Source organism: Rhinolophus sinicus, chromosome X (genome assembly GCF_036562045.2).
Source record: "Rhinolophus sinicus isolate RSC01 chromosome X, ASM3656204v1, whole genome shotgun sequence".
NCBI lineage: Eukaryota > Metazoa > Chordata > Mammalia > Chiroptera > Rhinolophidae > Rhinolophus > Rhinolophus sinicus.
In genome coordinates, this window is record NC_133768.1 from 13,193,855 (window position 1) to 13,215,483 (window position 21,629).

At 44.0% G+C, this 21,629-nt stretch overlaps 1 protein-coding gene across 2 annotated transcripts in view; it reads left to right on the forward strand.

Moving 5' to 3' along the window:
* The first annotated feature begins 1,257 nt into the window (after positions 1 to 1,257).
* Positions 1,258 to 21,629, forward strand: part of NHS (NHS actin remodeling regulator) — a 344,627-nt gene continuing 324,255 nt past the window's right edge. For both annotated transcript variants that reach the window (XM_074323429.1, XM_074323430.1), the window contains exon 1: positions 1,258 to 2,577. In XM_074323429.1, the coding sequence (XP_074179530.1) occupies positions 2,028 to 2,577 (550 nt within the window). In that variant the 5' untranslated portion in view covers positions 1,258 to 2,027. The remainder of the gene's footprint in view (positions 2,578 to 21,629) is intronic.

Here is a 21,629-nt window from a genome sequence, read left to right on the forward strand (position 1 = left end):
AAGAAGAACTCTTAAAAGATCCTTTTCCAAAACATTCTCTTTCTTTCACTTTTTATTTGGAAACCAAAACAAATTTGAAGTTGCAAGAAATGTACGATGGATCCCAATATGCCCTTTACTTAGACTATTGTGCACATTTTGCTGTATTTTCTTTTTTGCTCTCTTTGTACATATACATCATTGTTATTATCATTATTATTCTTGTTGGTACTGAATCATTTATGTGTACCTTGAAGACATCACGACCCTTTACTCCCAAACCCCAGCTTGGATCTTTTATGAACAAGGACATTCCCTTGCCAAAAATGTTATTTTTTTAGGTAAAGAGAAGGGTCTGTTGAAACCTTTATAATGAGAGCGTGGGCCATTCCCAAGTGCTGATTGTGGGGCCCTTTGCAGGCTCCCGCTAAAGACTGGGAGAGGGGAGAGGAGACACCACAGCAGGTCTGGAGGACTTTATTGTTGCCATAAAACATTTTTTCCATGTTCTCTTTAGACACACGAAACGAAGGCTGCATTCCCAAGATCTGGCTTGTGGCTTTAAAATAAAAAAATATATATTTTTACAGTATTCTTTTTGGAGGGATGAAAGCATGTATTTTATTAACATTTCCCTAACTCTTTTTAAAAGAGGTTTTAGGCTGACAGCATCCAGCCTGCAGACTACTGCAATCGAAGTACATGCCTTTTTAGAAATTATACCTTTCAGTTAACTGAAGGGGAAAACTTTCCTTTCTTCTGTGAATCATCTCTGTGATGGAGAACGTTAAAATCCCTGTGTATGATCAGCACAGAAGGGTGACAGACAGGTAATCCTGCTTATCTCACCTAACATGTCAATGAGTTTTGCAAGCAGTTTTCTGGGCATTTTGCTCTTTGGTGGTTTGGGCTTCATTCATGATATTCTGTAGAGACCTGGCCGAGCGCAGGCAGCTGAATGATGCCGGGGAAGGGGGTATAAACAGTACCCTGGCCATTCTGGCAGCACTGGGGTGTGCCCAGGCCTGGTCACCCTCCCCAGCTGTCTCAGTGCGCTCACAGAGCTGGGGGCACTTCAAGAGGGTAGTCCAGTTTCCCCCTTCCCCCACTAAGAGCCCAAAGGATTTGCTCAGAGCTGGAATTCGATGAAAACAACTTGCTCCAACATGCCAGATCTGCCGCATCACCAGTACCCACCCCTCTGTCTCTACGCTCGCTACCCACACCCCCAACCCCAACTTAAGGGCTCCCCGCCCCCACCACGCTGACAGTCTCAGTCCTAACCTCTTGGATGCAAGGAAGTGTTTTTTCCTCAGAACGCGCCCGGCGCGGCGAGGCCACCAGTGACTCCCAGCGGCCGCACTGGGCGCTGCGCCCCCCTCGCCCCGGCCTCCCCCCGTCCAGCGTCCGCCCTGCCTCCCCCGCGCCGCCTCCTGCGCCGGGACTGGAGGCGGATTCCTCTCTCCGGGTTTTCAAAGCGCCTTTCCGAAACCACCTCCCCGCCCAGAGAGGGAGAGAGCCTGGGCGCAATCGCTCCCCGGAGCGGCCGAGGGGCGCGCGGGGAGAGGCCTGCGCTGGGGTACTTTCAAACTGAGGCGCGCGCACACACTCACACCCAGACACACACACACACACACACACGCACGGACACACACACACACACACACACACCCATTTATATAGGCGGTGGCGGCGGCAGCGGCCCGGGCGGCGGCGGCGAGCGCAGGAATGATGGAGCTGAGCCAGCCGACCTGGGTTGAAAGCAAGTGAGCAGAGCTCAGGCGCAACCCAGGATTTCTGTGCCCCGCGCTTGTCATCCTCCCCAGGGAACGGTGCACCCGGAGAAGGACCGGGTGGACTGATTTGCTAGGGGGAGGGCGGGGAAGAGGAGGAGACCAGGTGAACGGAGGAACCCCCTGCATATCTGGACTGCCCCTGCGCGCCTTTGCCCGACGCCTGCCCCTTCTCCGCCCAGGTGGGCGCGCCCGGTTCCCAGCTCGCAAGCGGCGCTTTGAGGAGACCAGAAAGTCGCGGCTCGGCTGCGCGGGATGCCTTTCGCCAAGCGGATCGTGGAGCCGCAGTGGCTGTGCCGGCAGCGGCGTCCGCCGCTCGGTCCGGCGGAGGACGCGAACGGAGGAGGCAGCGCCGAACCGCCACCGCCCCAGCAGCCGCCCGGCCGACAGGATGAGGCCGTGGCGCCGGGGCCAGAGGATCCTCCCCGCGTGCCCCCTGCACCTCCTGGGCCACCGCCGCCGTTGCCCGCGTCGACCGACCAGGCACAGCAGCCGCACGGAGAGGCGCCCGCGGCGGGCGAGGAGAGCACGGCGGGGATCCCGGAGGCGGTGTCCGCGGCTGGCGAGGCGTCCTCGGCGGCGGCCGCGGCCGTGCTGCTCATGCTGGACCTGTGCGCGGTTAGCAACGCTGCGCTGGCCCGCGTCCTCCGGCAGCTGTCGGACGTGGCCCGGCACGCGTGCAGCCTCTTCCAGGAACTCGAGAGCGACATCCAGCTGACCCACCGCCGCGTCTGGGCGCTGCAGGGCAAGCTCGGCGGCGTGCAGCGCGTCCTCAGCACGCTGGACCCCAAGCAGGAGGCAGTGCGTGAGTACCCGCGCCGCCAGTCCGGCGCTCTGCTCCTGCGCCGCACCCTCCGCCCTCCCCGGTCGCCGCAATCCCAGCGCCTCGGCGCCGCTCCCACTGCAGCTTGCACCTTACTCGTGCCTCCCCACCCTTCCCTTCCCTTCCCCTGGGACCCACCCCAAGCCTCCCCGTGCTGAGAGTTCCAGTTGGATTCACATGCAGGGATGCGGAGGGGAGAAAGTTAAAGGGGCGGCCTCGGAACTCGGAGGCAGCTGCGGGCTGAGAGGGAGCGTTTATGGGGACATTGGAGGCAGAGGGTTCTGTCATTCATCTCTGGGGCTCGCCGTTCCCGTCCCTCCATGGGGGGCGGAGGGGTTGGTGCAACTTCTGTGGTTTCCCGCGTCCTATAGTTCCCGCGTCCACACGTTCTTGGGGGGTTCGAGGAGTAGTGAGGGTCCTTTTAGGGCTTCTGCTTCGCCGTGGCGGTTTTGTCACTCTTACTGTGACCTCAGGGGCTGCGCCGAGCCCTGAACTTGTGCCTTGCGCTCATGTACGACATAGCGCGGCACCGCTCGCCTCCTGGAGTGAACTCTCTCGCGCTCTGAGCCAACCTTGTGGCCCAGAGGGGCCGCGGGGAGGGGCGTGGAGGGAGGAGTGCCCCGGGCCCTGGGGAGATCGATGAGACCCCTGGGTATCTTTTCTGCGCTAAACAGCACAGGATCCCTACTAAATGGCTCCCTGTGTCATCTGCTCTCCGAGGACCCCAGAGGCGTCCCCCCGCCCCGCACCATATACTGTCGCCGAAATCCACCCGCGTGTGGAAGACCCGTGGGCATCTTTGCTGCCCGTTAACTTCACTCTTGCGGCACCCCAGGGCTCCCAATAAATGTCTTTCTGTGTCATCTGCCCTCCGAGAGGCGCTTAGGAGGGTCCACTGGTGCACAGTCGGTCAAATCAGGCGGCGGTGGAATCATTTAGAAATGAGCCGACGGTGGGCGGGGGCACTAGGCCGGTGCGCCAGTCCTTAGGCGCCTAGTCCGGCTGCGACGCTCACGGCGAAGGTGATGTCAGCGGCTCTGACTTACGTAAGAAGCTTCCCCGGTTGCTGCAGCAGCTGCGCCGGTGCGCGGTGGCCCGGGAGCGTGCGGGGCGGGGGCGCTCTCGCGGCAACCTTCCCCGGGGGTTTCCAGGCACCTCTGCCCTGCAACCCAGCTCTTGCATTGCCCCCTCCCCCAAATAAACCCTTTGAACGCCCCCTGGAATTCGCTGCTTTTCTGCAATAACAACAATAATAAGCGTAATGAATAAATGATGTGCACGATCGGTTTTCGCAGCTATAAAAGACCCGGAGTTGGGTTAATGACTGGTTGTTTAAAAGGGCAATTCCGGGGATGAGTTCTGGAAAGAATTAGGACTGCCGTAGGCCAAGTCGTATTTTACTTTTGGGACTTGAAATGAGCGCTTTAATCCTGCCTACTTTTTACCCCAAACCGCACAGCAGGGACAGCCCCTTCACTTTCCACAGCGCTGATATCTGGGGAGTGCGGTTGGGGTGAGTGGTGATTTTACTTCAAAAGAAGGGAAGTTTTGCAGACTGTTGAGTGGTGCATACATTTCGTGTGTGTGTGTGTGTGTGTGTGTGTGTGTGTGTGTTTGTGTTTGTGTTGAGAGAGAGAGAGAGAGAGAGAGAGAGAGAGAGAGAGAGAGAGAGAAAGAAGAGAAGAGGAAGAGGAAGAGGAAGAGAAGAGAAAGAGAAAAGGCCGCTCCTTAGATTTCACCCAAGTAAAACTCAGTGCTGGAGCAGATTGTGTCCTCCCTCTCCTCCCCTCTTTCTTTAGAGGCAGCAGTGGGCAGTTATATACCTGGAATTTGACACAGTCCTTTCAAGTCCTTTTGACTATTTGGAGTACAAACTAATGGTTAATGGAGAAGAGACAAAAATTTTAATGTGTGCATACAGTTGATGATGAATATGTACTGTTTATGCATATTTATACATGAATAATAAATAAAAACGGGTGTAATACAATACCCAGGAATGGACTAACAATCTCCTATTATTTTTTGATATTTCTGAAGTGTTATCTCCACACTTCATGTTAGGGTTTCTGTGCAAGTGGTTTATTTCAGAGGGCATCCCAGGAAGCACAGGGAGGGAGTGCGGAAGTGGGAGAGGGCAGGGAGGAAAATTCATGCATGGTGTGAGCTTGGTTATCACTCTGGGCAACCGGGATTCAATCTAGCACACACCTCAGGAGAGTTCCGCTGAGGAGTAAGTAAGTTGGAGTATTTATCCACCAACTTCTACCCCTCACTGATGGAAGGGGGCACCTGGAGCATGATCTCCCCGGTTTCTGGGGACTGCCCTGTGTGTGGGTTCATGCTCCCAGGCCAGGTAGAGAGAGGCAAAAAGCCTACAGGTATATACAAGAATGTCTGCAGCAGTCCTCTGGGGAGGGCAGAGGGGCTATGTGTGGAGTATCAGTGGTATCTTCTACATTATGCATCTCCTTTTATAGTAGCATTGCTCAAGGCCTTGGGGAGTATCAAAGGAAGTGACCCACATTCCCTTCTGTCTCCCTTTGAAGGTGTCTGGGTGCCTCCATACTTCCTGTATAGGCTTTCCACCAGGATCACCAGTCCGCATGCAGCCTGAATGCTGCTTCATCCTTAGACAGCTGCTTCTGATTGCCCTGAGACAGGTTGGGGGTTGGGGGAGTTTGCAAGGGTGAAATGATCTGACACATACTTTAGTGAAGTCACTCTGGAGGCAAGTCTGAAGGCTGGTAAACCAGTTAATGTGACTGGTGATGGTGGCTAGGACTAGGGAGGAAGTTATGGAGACAGTGAGAAGTGGTGCGATTTTGAATTCATTTTGGAAATAGAATTGACAGGACTTACTAATTGGATTGGGTGTGAGAGGAAAAAATAATTATGGATGACTCCTAGCCTGTTTTTGGCTTAAACAACTCAGAGAAGGTGGAACCATTTCCAGAAATGGGAAAAGCTAGTAGTAGAGTGGATATTTTATTGTGGGGAGGATGGAATCAATAGTTTTCTATTTGTGCCATATTAACTTGAGATGTCTCATCTGACTTAGACCACTAGATGTGAGTTCAGAACTCGAGAGAGGTCCAGGCTGGAGATGTAAATGTGAAACATAAGGGGTAAGGATGGTATGTGAAGCCATGGAGTTAGTGACAATGTAGATAGTTAAAAAGGGAGGGCGGGCAGGAATTAGCCTAGGGCAGTCCAACTTTGGAAGTTTAGTAGAGGAGGAGAAAGACTGAGAAAGCAGCCAGCAAGCTAGAAGGAAAATCAGGAGAGTATGGTATGATGGAAGCCAGGAGAAGGTGTTTCAAGAATCGAGAAGTCAACTTTGTCAAATACTTCCAAGAGTAAGATAAGCACTGAGATGAGACCATTGAGTTTGGTAACTTGTACGCAATTAATGGCCCTGCTAGGTGCCATTTAAGTGGAGGGGTGGAGATAAGGGCCAAAGAAGATGGGATGAGGCGTGAACAGGAGGAGTGGAAGAGGAGACAGAAACCACAGATGACTCTTGTAAGGAGCAGTGGCTGGAGGGGAATACAGGGACAAGGGAGATTTTCTTAAAAGGTATTGATGTTTAGGCACGTTTAGATTCCATGGAGAGGGGGAATTGATGATGCCGGGGAAGGAACTGGATAATTATGGAAGACCTTGAGAAGCTGAGAGGGGAAGGGATCAAAACCCCCTTTCAGCGTTAGGAACTGGAGGGAAGATGAAGGATATGGGCAGACAGGCAGGTGGGCTGGTGAACTGATGGTGGTAGGATGGAGTGTTCTTGTATGATTACATTTCTTTTCTCTGTGAAGTACCTGGTGAGGTCATCAGCTGAGACGGTGTTGGTAATGTGAGGAGAGAAGGCAAGGTGTTAATGTTGTCTCAGGGAGGGAACATGGATGCAGTAAGGAAGTGTAGGGGAATTACCTGGTTGTGTTGACAGCCTTCTGAGATTTATGGTCATAAACTTGAAGTCCAGTTTTTCAGTCACTAAAACCTGAGACTTTGGAATTACTTCATGGGCCTTGACCCCAACCTGTTCATTGTTGGACATTTTAATGTTGTTGGCTTTTGGGTTGCTGTTGATTATATTTAGTTACTGAGTTTTAAAGTAAATTTTATATTAAAGTTGAACATTCCTACAGAAAAGTGCACAATGAATGTACAGCTTGGTTAATTTTCACAAAGTGAGCAACTTATGTAGCCATCATCCAGATCAAGAAATAAAGCATTACTGTATCCTGAAATATCCTCCCCACCCAGACCCTTTACCCTTTCCAAAAGTAACCACTATTCTGACTTCTACTTCCATCAATTAGATTTTCCTGTTTTTGAACTTTAAGTAAGTGGAGTCATATGAGTATAGTATATACTTTTTGGCATCTAGCATTGTTCACCCATTATGTTTGCAAGATTCTTCCATGTTGTTGCATATACAGTAGATTGTTCCTTCCCATTGCTGAAAAATTCAAAATTCCATTGTGTGCAAGGCTAAGCATGGTCTGAATAATTCCAAAATTCCACAATTTGTCAATCTATTCTCCTGATGATGGCCATTTGGATTGTTTCCAGTTTAGAACTCTTGCCACATTTTTTTTACTTGCCTTTTGTGAGCTTATGTATAGACAGTTGTTTGGTATATAGCTAAAAGTAGGATTGCTGCATCAAAGGGGATGGATATTTTTGGCTTTAGTAGCTACTGCCTAACAGTTTTCTAAACTGGCTATATCAATTGATACTTCCAGGAGTACATGAAAGTTCCAGTTGCTCCACATCCTCACCAACACTGGTGTTATCTTTTTTTTTAAAGTTTATTGGGGTGACAATGGTTAGTAAGGTGTTGTGTTTTTAATAGCTACACTGATGGGTGGGTAATAAACATCTCTTTATGGTTTTAATTTGCATTTCTGATAGCTTGGGAGATTGAGCACCATTTTCATATATATTTTTGACCATTTGGATATTCTTTTTTTGTGAATTACCTGTTCAAGGCCTTTGCTCATTTTTCAGTAAGGTGCTTTGTATCTTTTTTATTGCAGGAGTTCTTTATATATTGTGGATACGAATCATTTTTGACCTATAGGAATTGCAAATACCTTTTCTCACTCTGTGGCTTGCCTTTTCACTCTCTTAGTGTTGTCTTTTGGTGAGCAGAAGTTCTTATTTTTTATGTCATCCAGTTTATCAGTCCTTTTCTTTATGATTGGTACTTTTTTATGTTCTGTTTTGTTTGTTCTTAAAGAAATTTTTCACTGACTCCAAGGTCACGAAGTTATTCTCCTGTGTTCTAGAAGTTTTTTGTTTTGCCTGTGTCATTTAAATCCATGATTCACATGAAATTGGTGTTTGAAAATGGTGTGAGGTAGGGGTCAAGATGAATTCTTTTTCCATATGGATACACAATTGATCCATTTCCCCTTATTGAAAAGATCATCATTTCCCCATTTCACCGCAGTGACATCTCTGTCATCTATTGAGTGAATTGACTTAATTTTTAGCTAACATTTATTGAGTTCTGCTATATGTCAGGCCCTGTGCTAAGACATTTATATGAATTATTTAATCTTCAGAATAACTCTATGGAAGAGGTACAGTTATTTTCCCACTTTAAAGAGGGTTAGCAACTTGCTCTCGGTAGCAACAGCTAGAAAGTGCTGAAGCCTAGATTGGGATTCAGTTCTGAGTTCACAACTTTCTTTCCAAGCACCAGACTTTTTTTCCATGCATTGCTACACAAATCCAGGGGAATTACTATATTAAAATCAAGGCCTTTCTCGATATGCTTATGTCCACTTGACAAGTTTCATTTCTTGCTTTTCTATGCATTGGGCCTCCCTGCCTTCTCCATTTTCCACCCCAGTCCAGTAATACTGAACTCTTGGGTGTTCCCCAACTTGCCAGGCTTTCTCATTCTTCATGCCTATGTAGATACTACTCTTTCCTTCTGGAACATTTCTCTGGCTAATTCATATATGATCATTCTTTGACACTCAGCTGGCACATCATATTCTCTATGAAATGGAACGTGATTCCTTGCCCACCACTTCCTCACCTACAAGTTTTCTAGAACTCTGTGCTAACCTTTATTTTTGATTTTCTCATTCTAAACAGCAGACAGTGTTGGTGCTCTATTTATGAGGTGTGATCAGAAAATACAGTGAATGCTTAAATAAAAAAATTCATTATAGTAAAAGACATATTGCCATTAATCCCTCTCAAGAGACTCCCCCTCGCTTTGAACGCACTTATCCCATCGTTGTTGTCACTTTCTGAAGTGGTCCCGGAAGTCCTCTTTCATGAGTGTCTTTAGTTGTGCTGTCGTGGCTGCCTTGATGTCCTGAATCAATTAAAACATTTATTTTTCATTGTCATTTTGACTTTGGGGAAGAGCCAGAAGTTGCATGGTGCCAGCAAGATCCAGTGAATAAGGTGGATGAGGACACACTGTAATGTTTTTATTTGGCAGAAATTGCTGTACCAGAAGTGATGTGTGACACGGAGCATTGTTATGATGGAGGATGAAGTAAAGACTCTCACAAAAGAGAACTTCTAGAACTGCTTCAGAAAGTGGCAAAGATGATGAGATAAGTGTGTTCAAAGTGAGGGGGAATACTTTAAGGGGGAATTAATGGCAATGTGTCTTTTGCTTTAATAATTTTTTTTATTTAAACATTCACTGTATTGTTGGATCACACCTCGTATGTTCCTTCAGCCCTTACCTTTCATGCTGAAGGCTGCTTACTGCAAAATCCTGAGACTCTGCCTAGGGCTTTTTGTTTCTCTGGCTAATGGACCATGCTTGGACTTGCACACAGGGGAAGCCAGAAGTGCCAGCAAGTTAATGCCCCTGAAGCAGCACTCAACCAGTGATGGACAGGGTGTTGGTGGATGAACACCCCAGCTTCTCTGCCCCTTGGATGAGAGAACTCTGAGGCATGTTCTACACCATCTTTCAGAATTCCCCAGTAGGATTGAGCTCTAGTTTCCCACAGTGGTGACTTATTTGATAACTCAGTATGTGTTCTTTGCCTTTCTTTTTCCATCTCACTTTCTCACTCATGTATGGGTGGTTCCAGAGGACACCTCCCACATAAACTACTTGTGATTGAAGTTGCACTTGCACTCATAAGGTCTGAGTGCAGACCGAAACAGTCTGTTTAATCTTTGAACTATGAGGGCAAAGACCTTGGGCTGGGAGTATGGTAGAGGTGATGTTTCTCTCTTTTCCCTTAAACTATTTTCTCCAGGATTATTACATTAGCCAGGTGCCTGGCACCGCCGGGTGCTCTGTGTTGGGTCTGAAACTAACTTACTACCCTTTAGGAAAGACCGTTAGTTTCAGGGGTGAGAAGGGGCATGGAAGGAACACAAGTCTAAGATGATGAGGACACAACGTCTCAGTTCCTCAATGGTCCATTGGCCAGCCTTTTAGAGTATTGTTTATCATCCTGTGAAATGGGGTCAACGGCGGCCCCAGGGGTCAAAGCTCCCTATTTGGGAAGCATAATTTTAGCCAGAGCAGACACAGAAACTGCTAAATCTGGAATGAAACTAGGAAGTAACACATTGGGTGAATTGATCATTTGGGATTGGGATAGTAACGCTAATCATGGGTTCATTCTGCTTTTGGAAGGATGATCCTGTTCCTCCCCATTCTGTTCATTCCACCACATGCAAAAACCCTTTGCAGACTGGTTAATGTGGGTTTTTTTTTTTTGTTTTTTGTTTTTTATGTTTCAGTGACTCTCGTTAGGTTTCTTTCCCTCCTGTCTCTGCTCAGTGAGTTTCTTTGAGGCATTGTAAGATCCTAACGGCTCCATTAAAAGTTGCTTTTAAACCCATCACTGAACAACTGAGAAGAAAGCAATCTTTCAAAGGTTAATAATTCATAGTTGTAATTTCCTCATAACCAGTAACAGCAACACATTTCTTTCTAGACTTCTCTTGTGGTACTGGATTGGGCTTTTAAATCTAAACTACTGAACTACGTTACCTGGGAAATCCTTGAGATTCTCTTGGGCTGACATTGCTAAGATGATAACAATAAAGATTTCTTTCTTCCTATTTGTGGAGACCTTTTCCACACAATGCCATCAGAAAAGTGTGAATTCCCCATAAGCTCTCAGAAAGTTCTTCAGTCTCAAAGCTTCTAGTCCACCTTTAATGGGCATTACTTTTAAATTGCAATGACATATGAAATCTCTCCTACTGTCCCATGTTAGCTCAAGAGTCTTAAGGATTCATATAATGTGAAATTTTAGGGACAAAGACAATTTTAAGTGTAGTTGGAATTTTGTTTGGACAGTTCAGTTTAACTTCTTTTTATTCTATTAAGAATAGTGGAGGGGACGGCCAGATGGCTCAGTCAGTTAGAGTGTCACCTCTGAACAACAGTGTTGCCGGTTTGATTCCCACATGGGCCACTGTGAGCTGTGCCCTGCACAACTAAACTGAAGAGAACCAGCTGCCGCTGAGCGGCCAATGGGGCGGCCAGATGGCTCAGTTGCTTAGAGCACGAGCTCTCAACAACAAGGTTGCAGGTTCAATTCCCGCATGGGATGGTGGGCTGCACCCCCTGCAACTGAAGACTGAAAATGGTGACTGGACTTGGAGCTGAGCTGCGCCCTCCACAACAACGTCTTGAAGCTGATGGGCCCTGGAGAAACACACTGTTCGCCAATATTCCCCAATAAAAATTACAAAAAAAGAATAATGGAACACAGGATTTTTTGGGGGACACTACTAAAATATCATGTGAAGAGTATGCCTGGAACAAACCACCAATCACAGAAATTCCTGAAAGTTCTTTTTGCATCAAGAATTCCTCATGAATCACATCTTGATAATAAATGAAAATAAAAAATAATGAGGTGGGAATGGTTTCAGATTGTAAGTCTCTCATTCTAAGGTCTGAATTTGTTGAAACAAGGTTTTGGAGAGCCCTACCAGACTGCAAGCCCACAAAGTACAGAGACCTTGTCTAGCTCATCTTTTTGAATGACTAAGGCAGGCTTGATTACTTTTTATTTCTGACACTAATGTCTATCCCTTAATCCACTAATGAACAGGAGAAGGTTTGGGTGTACAGAAATAGCAATCTGAGGACCTGGGCATTCATATGCTGAAATATTACTTAATTTTGAAGTGCCCAAGTCCTTCCAAGTGAAACTAACCAAGAATAAAATAATTTAACAAGAGTTGGAGAATCTTGGCATCTTAGAGTTGAGAAAGACCTCAGCACCCATAGAATTCAACCTCCCACCTAGGGTGGAACTCTTTTTTAAGATGTCCCAAATGACAACCCATGTGGTTTCCATGCTCTATAAGACTCCTGAGAGTGGAGTGGGCCACCCCTACCCACCCCAACTTTATTGCCGGAGAGTTCCCATTCTCAAACCATCCTTATCTATAATGAGACTAAATCTGTCTTTTTGTAGTGCCAGCCTTTTGGTCCTTATTCTGATGTCTGGAGCCATATGTAATCTTCTTATAATCTCTTATCTAAGACATCTTTTAAGTGGCTAGAGGTTACTGTTATGGTCACTTCTAAGCTTTCTTCATCTCAGGTGAAATAACTTCAGTTCTTTCCACTAAGCCTTGTAAGGCCACGTTTCCTGTCCTCTCTCATGCTTGTTGCCCTCTGCCACAGGTGCAGAGCATGAATAGACCCATTCCTTTCTTCACATGAATGCTGCACTAGGACTAAGGTGGCCCTTGTGGTTTTAACCATTGTAAGACACTGTTGGTGCATTATTGCTCTTATGGCCCAACAAACTCCTTTCATTTATAGTAGCAGTTCTTTTATATGAGGTTGCCTCTATTCTATTTGTGCAGTTGGTATTTTGAACTTAAATTTCACAAGACTCCCCCATTGTCTCTGTTAAATTGAATCTGGCTTGCTTTGCTCTTTCACTTCCAATCAGTGGTGATGGTTTAAAATCTTGATTCAATGTGTCAGCTACTGCCCACAGCATTGTGCTCTCTGCAGACATCATAAACATGATTCTAGCCCATCACCTACATCTTCGATAAAATGACTGTTCAGATGGACTGAAGGCCAGAGCCCATTGGCAAGCAGTACTAGCAACATCCCTCCAAGTTGATGTCTATTAATCAACATTCCTTGGGTACCGTTGTTGCAGCAGCCACAAATGCTCCCCTCACCATTCCAGTCCCATTCAAACCACATTTCTCCACCTTGCCCACAAGATCTATCATCATGAGCGATTGTCAAATGGTTTGCTGAAATCAAGATACCATATGTCTGCAGTATTCCTTTGATCTCCCAGTCTAATAACCCTACTCAAAAGGGAAATGAGGTTAGTCTGGCTCAAACTAGACTCACTTACAGCCATCAGAGGGGCTATTTAAATTTTCTTGTATATAATGAATAAAGAGTTTATTTGGGGGAATCTGCTTTGGTTTTACCCATAGAATGACTGCACCGTTGGACTGTAAGGGGATTCTCTGAGTCCTAGAGTCCATTTCTCTGACTCCAAAGTGCCTGGCTTAAAAAAGGCAGAGAATCAGAGTTCTTATCCCTTCCCTTCTTTTAGGATACCTGGTGAGAACCTTATGTCCTTGTCTCTTTTCTTTCTTTTTATTATTAGTTTCAGGTGTATAAAACAACATAATCATTAGACATCTGCACACTTCACAAAGTGATAACCCCAGCAAATCTACCCATCTGACACCGTACATAACTATTGCAGTACCATTGACTATATTCCCTATGCTGCACCATATATATATGTAAAATAATATTGAATGTCAACTATAATTTTATATATAAAATTATATATATATATAAAATTATAGTTGACATTCAATATTATTTTATATTAGTTTCAGGTGTACAGAGTAGTGGTTAGGCATATATATAATTTATGAAGTGATTCCCCCCGATAAATCTAGTACCCATCTGACACCATATATAGTTTTTACAACATTATTGACTATATGTCCCATACTACATTTCACATCTCCATGACTATTTTACGACTACAAATTTGTACTTCCTAATCCCTTCACCTTTCTTTAGATTTCACATATAAGTGAGATCATACGGTATTTGTCTTTCTCAGTCTGACTTGTTTCACTTAGCATAATACCCTCTATGTCATCCATGTTGTTGCAGATGGTAAGATTTCATCCTTTCTGTGGCAGAGTAATACTCCATTGTATAAATGTACTACATTTTCTTTATCCAGTCATCTATTGATGAACATTTTTGTTGTTTCCATATCTTAGCTATTGTGAATAGTGCTGCAGTAAACATAGGGATGCATATATTTTTTTCAAGTTAATGTTTTGGATTTCTTTGGATACATAGCAGGAGTGGGATTGCTGGATCATAAGGTAGTTCTATTTTTAATTTTTTGAGGAACCTCCATACTGTTTTCCATAGTGGCTGTACCAATCTGCATTCCCACCAACAGTGCACAAGGGTTCCCTTAGCTCCACATCCTCGCCAGCACTTGTTGTTTGTTGATTTATTGATGATAGCCATTCTGATAGGAGTTAGGTGGTATCTCATTGTGGTTTTTATTTGCATTTCTCTGATTAGTGATGTTGAGCATTTTTTCATATGTCTATTGGCCATGTGTATGTCGTCTTTGGAGAAATGTCTATTCAGGTCCTCTGCTTATTTTTCAATTGGGTTGTTTGGTTTTTTTCGGTGTTGAGTTGTATGAGGTTTTTTTTTTTTAACATATATAAATTTTGGGTATTAATCCCTTATCAGATGTTTCATTGGCAAATATCTTCTCCCATTCAGTAGGCTCTCTTTTCATTTTGTTGATGGTTTCCTTTGCTGTGTGAAAACGTTTTAGTTTGATGGAGTCCCGTTTGTTTATTTTTTCTTTTGTTTCCTTTTGTTCTTCTTAAGGAAAGGTTTGGAATTCATGGTCTTCAGAGTTTGCTTAGGCTCAGTTTAAGTAAGGTTGGCAAGTGTCAGGCTTATCTAATTGTTGAGAAGCAAACGAATATGTGATTAAGAGTGTGGATTCTGAAGTCCACACTCTTATGGGTTCAAATCCTGGCTTTGCACCTTCAAAGCTGTATGACTTTGGACAATTTGCTGAAATATTTCTTTTTCTGTTATGGGCTGGAGATAAAAACAGTACCTACTGCATCAGGTTGTTGACAGGACTGAAGGAGTCAAGGGGCACGGGCACTGAGAACTGTGCCTGGCACAGAGTGAGCTGCTGGTAATTATTGGTGTTATTTTATTGATACTGTAATTGGATCAAGCAGAGTGGGAGGCATGTGTCCATTTTTTCCAAGTAGGTGAAAACTTGTGCCTGAATCTGGGAAATGATGGGGTAGGGGGAAGGAGACAGCTAACCAAGCAATGCTGTGTCCCTCTGCATGGTCAGACAACTGTTAAGATTTCTATGTTCTTTGTGGCCTCGTATTGTTATGCAGACAAGTATAGAAATAATAATTAAAAAAAAGACCACTAATGTTATCATCCAGATTCCTTTGTTTATTATGCCAGGCACTTTTCTAGGCATTTTGGTTTCACCATTGAACAAAAAGTTACAAAGAGCTTACAGGGGAGAGAGACAAACCATAAACAACAAACGCAATCCATTTAAGAAGATTACAGAGCATGTTAGGAGGTGGTAAGTTATGGGAGACAAGAAACTAGAGCAAGTTGAGGGCGATGCAAAGGATTGGAGAGGGATTGCCCTTGCAAATGGGTGATCAGGTCGGCTTCATTGAGGAAGCAGCATGTGAATGAAGATTGGAAAGAAGCGAGTGAGTTAATGAGCTAGCTGGAGAAAGAACATTTCCACAGAAGGAACCAGAACTAGTCCAAAGGCCCTGAGGTGAGAGCATGCTTGGCATGATAGAGGGGTGGCAAGGAGTGGCAAGGAGGCCAAGGTGAAGGGTATGGAGTGAGCCTGGGGAGAGCGGGAGGAAAGGAGCCAGGGAGGTGTGGTGGAGCTCGGCTTATGTAGGGTCTAGTAGGCTGATTCGAGGACTTTGACTTTTGCTCTGAGTGAAGTGGGGACTCATGGAAGGTTTTAAGCCTTGGAGTGACATGATGGACTTATTATTTAAAAGGATCACTTTGGCTGTTTAGTCGAGAAGAGATTGCAGGAGAGGTCAGGGTAGAAGCAGGGTGACCAGGGAGGAGGCTGTTGCAGTCATCTGGTGAGAGATGGTGGTGGTTTGGTGGACGTAATGAGAAGTGGTTGGATCCAACTTAGAGATGTTGACATTTTCTGTTTCATGTTCAGGTCTAGGCAATTCAACCCGTAGAGAAGGGCATAAAACTGAGACAGAAAGGAAAGCCCTCCTTCTCTGTTACTCTGCCAGACTTGCTCCAGAGGAAACCATGTTACAATGTGTTGTGCTCCTTCTAGGTGGAGCAAAATGGAATTCTCACATAGGTCTAATGGGTTTTGTAAAGCCACTTCTGAATGTTGAGGAAATAGGCAGTACTCCTAGAGTCTTGTTGATTAATCTTATTTCGCTATCTTGGGCAAATTTAAAAGGTGTTTTAATGAATACTCTTCTTAAAAATCAGGTGAACACACAATGTGATATATAGATGATTACAGAATTGTACATTAGAAGCCTGTGTAACTTTACTAACCATTGTCACCCCAATAAACTTTAATTTAAACAAACAAACAAACAAAAAATCAATGTACAATTTCCATACAGTGAAATGTGTGGATTGCAAGTGTGTAGTTGGATGAGTTTTAACAACCGTATGCACCTGTGTAACCCACATCCCTATTAAGAGAGAGACAATTCCCTCACTTCATATAGATGATAACTTTTTGAGGTAAGAAAGCAGTATTTTAACTATGGTGCCCTCTCACTAGTCTCTCCCGAGGCTGTTGTATGAATATGGACATGGAAGAAAACGATTCCACAGGAATTTCTGGGCTCTCCAGTAGGATCAGACTAAGAATAGTGATTCTCTGTATAAGATTTGCAAAGGAACAAACTTCCAGTTATAAGATAAATAAGTCCTGGGGATGCGATGTACAGCACGGTGACCATAGTCAATAACAGTATTGTATATTTGAAAGTTGCTAACAGAGTAGATCTTAAATTTTCTCATCACAAGAAAAAAATCTAACTATGTGTGGTGATGGATGTTTATTTATTGTGGTGCTCCTTTTGCCATATATGCAAATATTGAATCATTATATTGTAACCTGAAACTAATAATGTTATGTGTCAGTTACATCACAATTAAAAAAAGGATTTTCAAGACAATTGGAAGAGTGGAGTTTCCTCTCTCTGGTCAGAGGTGCTGGGCTGTTTATGACATCTGGGTACCGAACTTTAGGGAGGACCTGGTTTGGAACAGGGATAAGAATCTGGCCTCTGAGGCCCCAGGGGTAATTTAGCAGTAGGAGTTTTTCTAAGATAAAGCTAAAATAACATTTATAAAGACATGAAAAAAAAATCTTGTTACTCTTAGGCAAACTTCTCCCCTGTTTACCCCCCAAATAAGAATTAGCCGGACCATCAGCTCTAATGCGTCTTTTGGAGCAAAAATTCATATAAGACCCGGTATTATATTATGTTATGTTATATTATGTTATGTTATGTTATGTTATGTTATGTTATGTTATGTTATGTTATGTTATGTTATGTTATATACCCGGTCTTATAGTAAAATAAGACCGGGTTTTATATGAATATTTGCTCCAAAAGGCACATTAGAGCTGATGGTCCAATTAGGTCTTAATTTCGGGGAAACATGATAAGTAGCAGGGAACACTGGTTTGTGACTGTTCTCAGCTTATGCTGATGCTCGGAGATTTGAATGGAGGGCAAGTTTCTTTAAAATTTGATTTCTGATTATTCTATCTAAGTGGATTAATATTTGTGAAATAAGCTCCATTTTAGAGTCACTTACTCTTGATTTTTAATAGTAGACATGTGAGAAAGGGAAGAACTAGTAGCTATGAGGAAGGATGACAGCCAGTGAGACATAATTTTCATTAGAATATAATATCAATATTTATGTCGCTCTCTAGCATGCATCTGGACTCTGTTCCCTAAGCCTGTATTTATATTTTAAAAATGTGAGTAAAACCGTGTTTTCCTTTTTAATTTCACATCAGAGTTCTGTTGCCTCAGCCGGTCCCCTTCTTACCCCTGAAGGGCTTTAACTGCAAGATGGCGCATGTTTATTGAGAGTTCAATTCTAGAGATTAACTTTGAAGAGGGAAAAGTGCAGTGTGAATAAATACCTCAGAATCCTTCTCCATGTGAGAAGTCATGGGGCTTTCTGCTTCACAAATGGGAGCGACAGATGCTTCAAAGTTCAGGGCATTGTGGGGGAATGTGGGCAAACCAAGAAGATGTACCAGGAAGGAGGCCCTGGAAGGTTTTCTCAGAGTTTCATTTGGGTTAAATGCCTTCAGTGTGAGAGAAGAGATGTTGGAACCCTGCTTAAGTATCAGATGTCACTAGTGCTCATCTGGCAAAGTTTTAGCCTTTGCTAATTAAAATTAATCCAGTTGCATGAAGAAAAATATATTGCGTAATGTTGTGCTTGTGTGGCTTTATTTTAACCCTTTGCCCCATTTCCTAAGACTAGTGAATCTCAGGCTAGAGATAGGGTGGGAAGCGATAGTGAGAAATGGGATTCATGTACAGATGTATTTGAGTAAAGACAATGAGTGGGGCAGGCTGTTAAGGGTATTGGCTTGTCAACGCAAATTTGAAGCCCTTTTGGTGTGTTTTTTTTTAATTGATTTGTCAATTCAAAGTTTTAATGGCTCTTGAGTGAGAAGGAAAATTAAAACAACAACAACAACAATAAAACATCTGAAGGGACACCCTCCTTTGCTTTTCAACTTGTACTTTATTTTCTTTCCAAGTTGCTCTTTATGCTTTCTGTGCCCTGATCAGCTTGGTTGGATCAAGCCTTGCACTTAGGAAATTCAAGGTTTGCCTCCCTAGGGATGGGGATTTTACCATGATCACTGGCTGTATTTCTAATCATGGTCACCTTTCTAGTAAAAGTACATGTTGGCCTTTGATTCTCTCAATTTCGGCACTTGCCAGCTGTGCAACCTTGGACAAATTCTTAGTCTGCGTGCCTTACTTTCCTTATCTGTGAAGTGGGGATGCTATTAGTACTTACTACATAGAATTATTGATAAGATTAAGTGAATCAATCCATGGACCATGCCAGCAGTGTGTGGCGTGTACACAGAACACATAGTAAGCGTTAATACTTGTGTGCCATTGATGCTACCATTTTTGTTGTTGTGTTATCATTATTAGCAGAGGGCTTGGGTAAAGGAAATAGGTATAAAAATGGATAAAACCCAGTCCCTGTGGCTCCTCAACCAGTGTAAATATTCTGGTTAGCTGGATGCCTGGTGAAAATGAGGACAGAAGAATGTCACCCCTCTTTCTGGCTTGGCTGGCTCAACTCATGTCGTGGAACATTGCAAGAACAATTTAATATCCAGCTGCTATTACTCCCTCATTCTTGGAGGTTGTGGACTTCTGATGGTGGGGACATTCTGGCTGAGAATGTGAGCCATTGTAGAAGTGGCGCCAAGTGCATACACCTATGCCTTCATTTTCTGGGACTTTATGTATCTTCTCCCATAATGACAGGTCTAGGGCTTTGTCTTCTCCTCCTTGTAGTCAGACATCAGGTATGGAATAGCTAGCAGAAGAAAGATGATAGACCTGGGCAGACCATGACAGAGAAGGCCTAAGGTGTTCACCAACTCTTTCCCTTTTCCTCCTGAGCATATGGCTAGACTACATTTTCCAGCCTCCCTTGCAGTTGGGTGGTACTATGTGACTGAATTCTGTCCAATGGAATGTAAGAGAAATAACGTTCCACTCTGGGATGGACACATAAAAGCTCTTACACAATCCTCTGCAGTTTATTTCTTCCCGACTCTGCTGGCTACATATAGAGCATTCAGCAGAGGACCCCAAGGCCCTAAGAGATGGTAGAGCCACCAAATGGAAGGAGCCTGGGTCCCTGAATCACCCCATGAAAGGCTGTCTGCCAACACCTGATTGGATTTCACAGGAGAGAGAAATAAACTTTTACTGTGAGATTTAGGGGATGTTTGTTACAGCATTTAGCTGACCCTGACTAACACAGAGGTATAGTGCAGGGAGAAAAAAGGACTGGTTTTCCTGAAAATGCACAAGTGATAAAAGTACTCTGAAGTATTTGGTGTTCTTTCAGTGAATAAAAGAGGCACTAAACTGTAGGCTCTTTTTTCTGAGAGACAGAGTTTCTGTGTTTGACCAGAACAGTGTGGCAGCTTTCCTCAAGTAAGCAAATGAAAATGAAAACTTGTTAACAGGGTTCTATTTTCTAGAGAAATGTTGCTACCTGGAACCAAAAGAATTCATTCATATTGCCATTCTCTCTCTCTCTCTCTCTCTCTCTCTCTCTCTCTCTCTCTCTCTCTCTCCATATATATATATATATATTTGTAAATTATATATATTATAAAAATTATAATATATATTTATAAAACTTTTAAGATCTAATTGTAACACAAATACCACAATGTGCACAGATCATAAGTGTACAGCTCAATGAATTTTTACAAATTGAACACAGTTCTGTAACCAGCACCTGGATCAAGAAGCAATATTTGCAGCCCTCTAGAAATTCTGCTACTGTTGCCTTCCAGTCATACCTGCCCAAGAATGGCCATTATCCTGACTTTTAACAGCATAGATTACTTTGGTCTGTTGTGGAATCGTACAGTATATGCTTTTTTAGATCTGGATTATTTTTTGCTCAAAATTATGTTTATGTGCCTCACTCATGTTATTGCATGTAGCTGTAGTTCATTTATTTTCGTTGCTGTATAGTATTCCTTCGCATGAATATATCATGATGTATTGTGCATTCTACTATTGATGGACATTTGGATAATTTCCAGTTTGGGCTATTCCAAAGAATGCTGCTATGAACATTCTAGTTACCATCTTTTGGTAAACGTGCCTATATACTTCTGTTGGGTAAAAACTCCCTGAGTTGTAGTTTTACAAAACTTTCTCCTTCAATAAGATACTGTGACAGTGACTTCTTTTCCTTATTGCCCCTTGACTTCTACACTAAGCAGAAATTTTGTTCTGTTTTTCTGTAGCACAAAAGATTATCACTAATCACTAAGGACAAAGTTTTGGGCTCTGAAATGGAGGAAATGTGGTCTATTCTAAAGGACTTTTTCCGTCTCTTTTTAAATTAAAGCCTAGTTATGGTGCCTTTTGATTGTCAGACGAGGGCTCTTCACAAAGCCATGTTTCATGTCACTTGCAAACTCCGTGTAATTGAAGTTTGACATTGGAATCTTCATTGGCCCTGCTTCAGCTCTTCCTCTGTGGGAAGGAGAATCCTTTTGGATTTTCAGATTGCTTCCTTTCCTTGGGAAGGGACTGGAAGAGTAAGAGTGATGAGTTCTCTAATCACTTGGCTGGATGAGCCTTAGAGCTATAGAGGAGTTGCCTTCTCTAGTTGCCTGCTGCCATACTATCAAGGTTTTATGCAAAATCTAGGGCAAAGCTGAATATTTCCTCAGAAGGACAAGAGACAAGAGGGGAAGGCTTTTCAATCCCTCTGACAAGGTCTATTCTTGTGGCTCACTTTCAGAGCCTTGGATATCTAATGCACAAAGTAGCAAGCCTGGCTAGACAGAACTTTGTGGATTCTGGAGGTTGAAAAGGCCTCAAGCAAATTCTAAAACTGCCCACAGGACTTTCTTTCAAACCCCTGATATAGGCTCAGCTTCCCAGATGCCTTTGCTGAGGTTTGAAATCCTGGGCTCAATGAGTGCTGTAACTACCTCCCCACCCCTGCCGGCCCACAGGCTTCCTCACTGTTTGATTTGAAATGACCATGATTGGAGAGTTGAGGGGTAAATATTTCAGCCTTCCTCTTCCCCTTCAAGCATTATGGGAATGTCTGAAACATCTTTGAGGCCCAAGCAGCCCCACGGCTGCCTTGTGTTTTGATGGAATGCTTCGTTCGCTTTGGGTGTGAAGGCGTGTGAAGC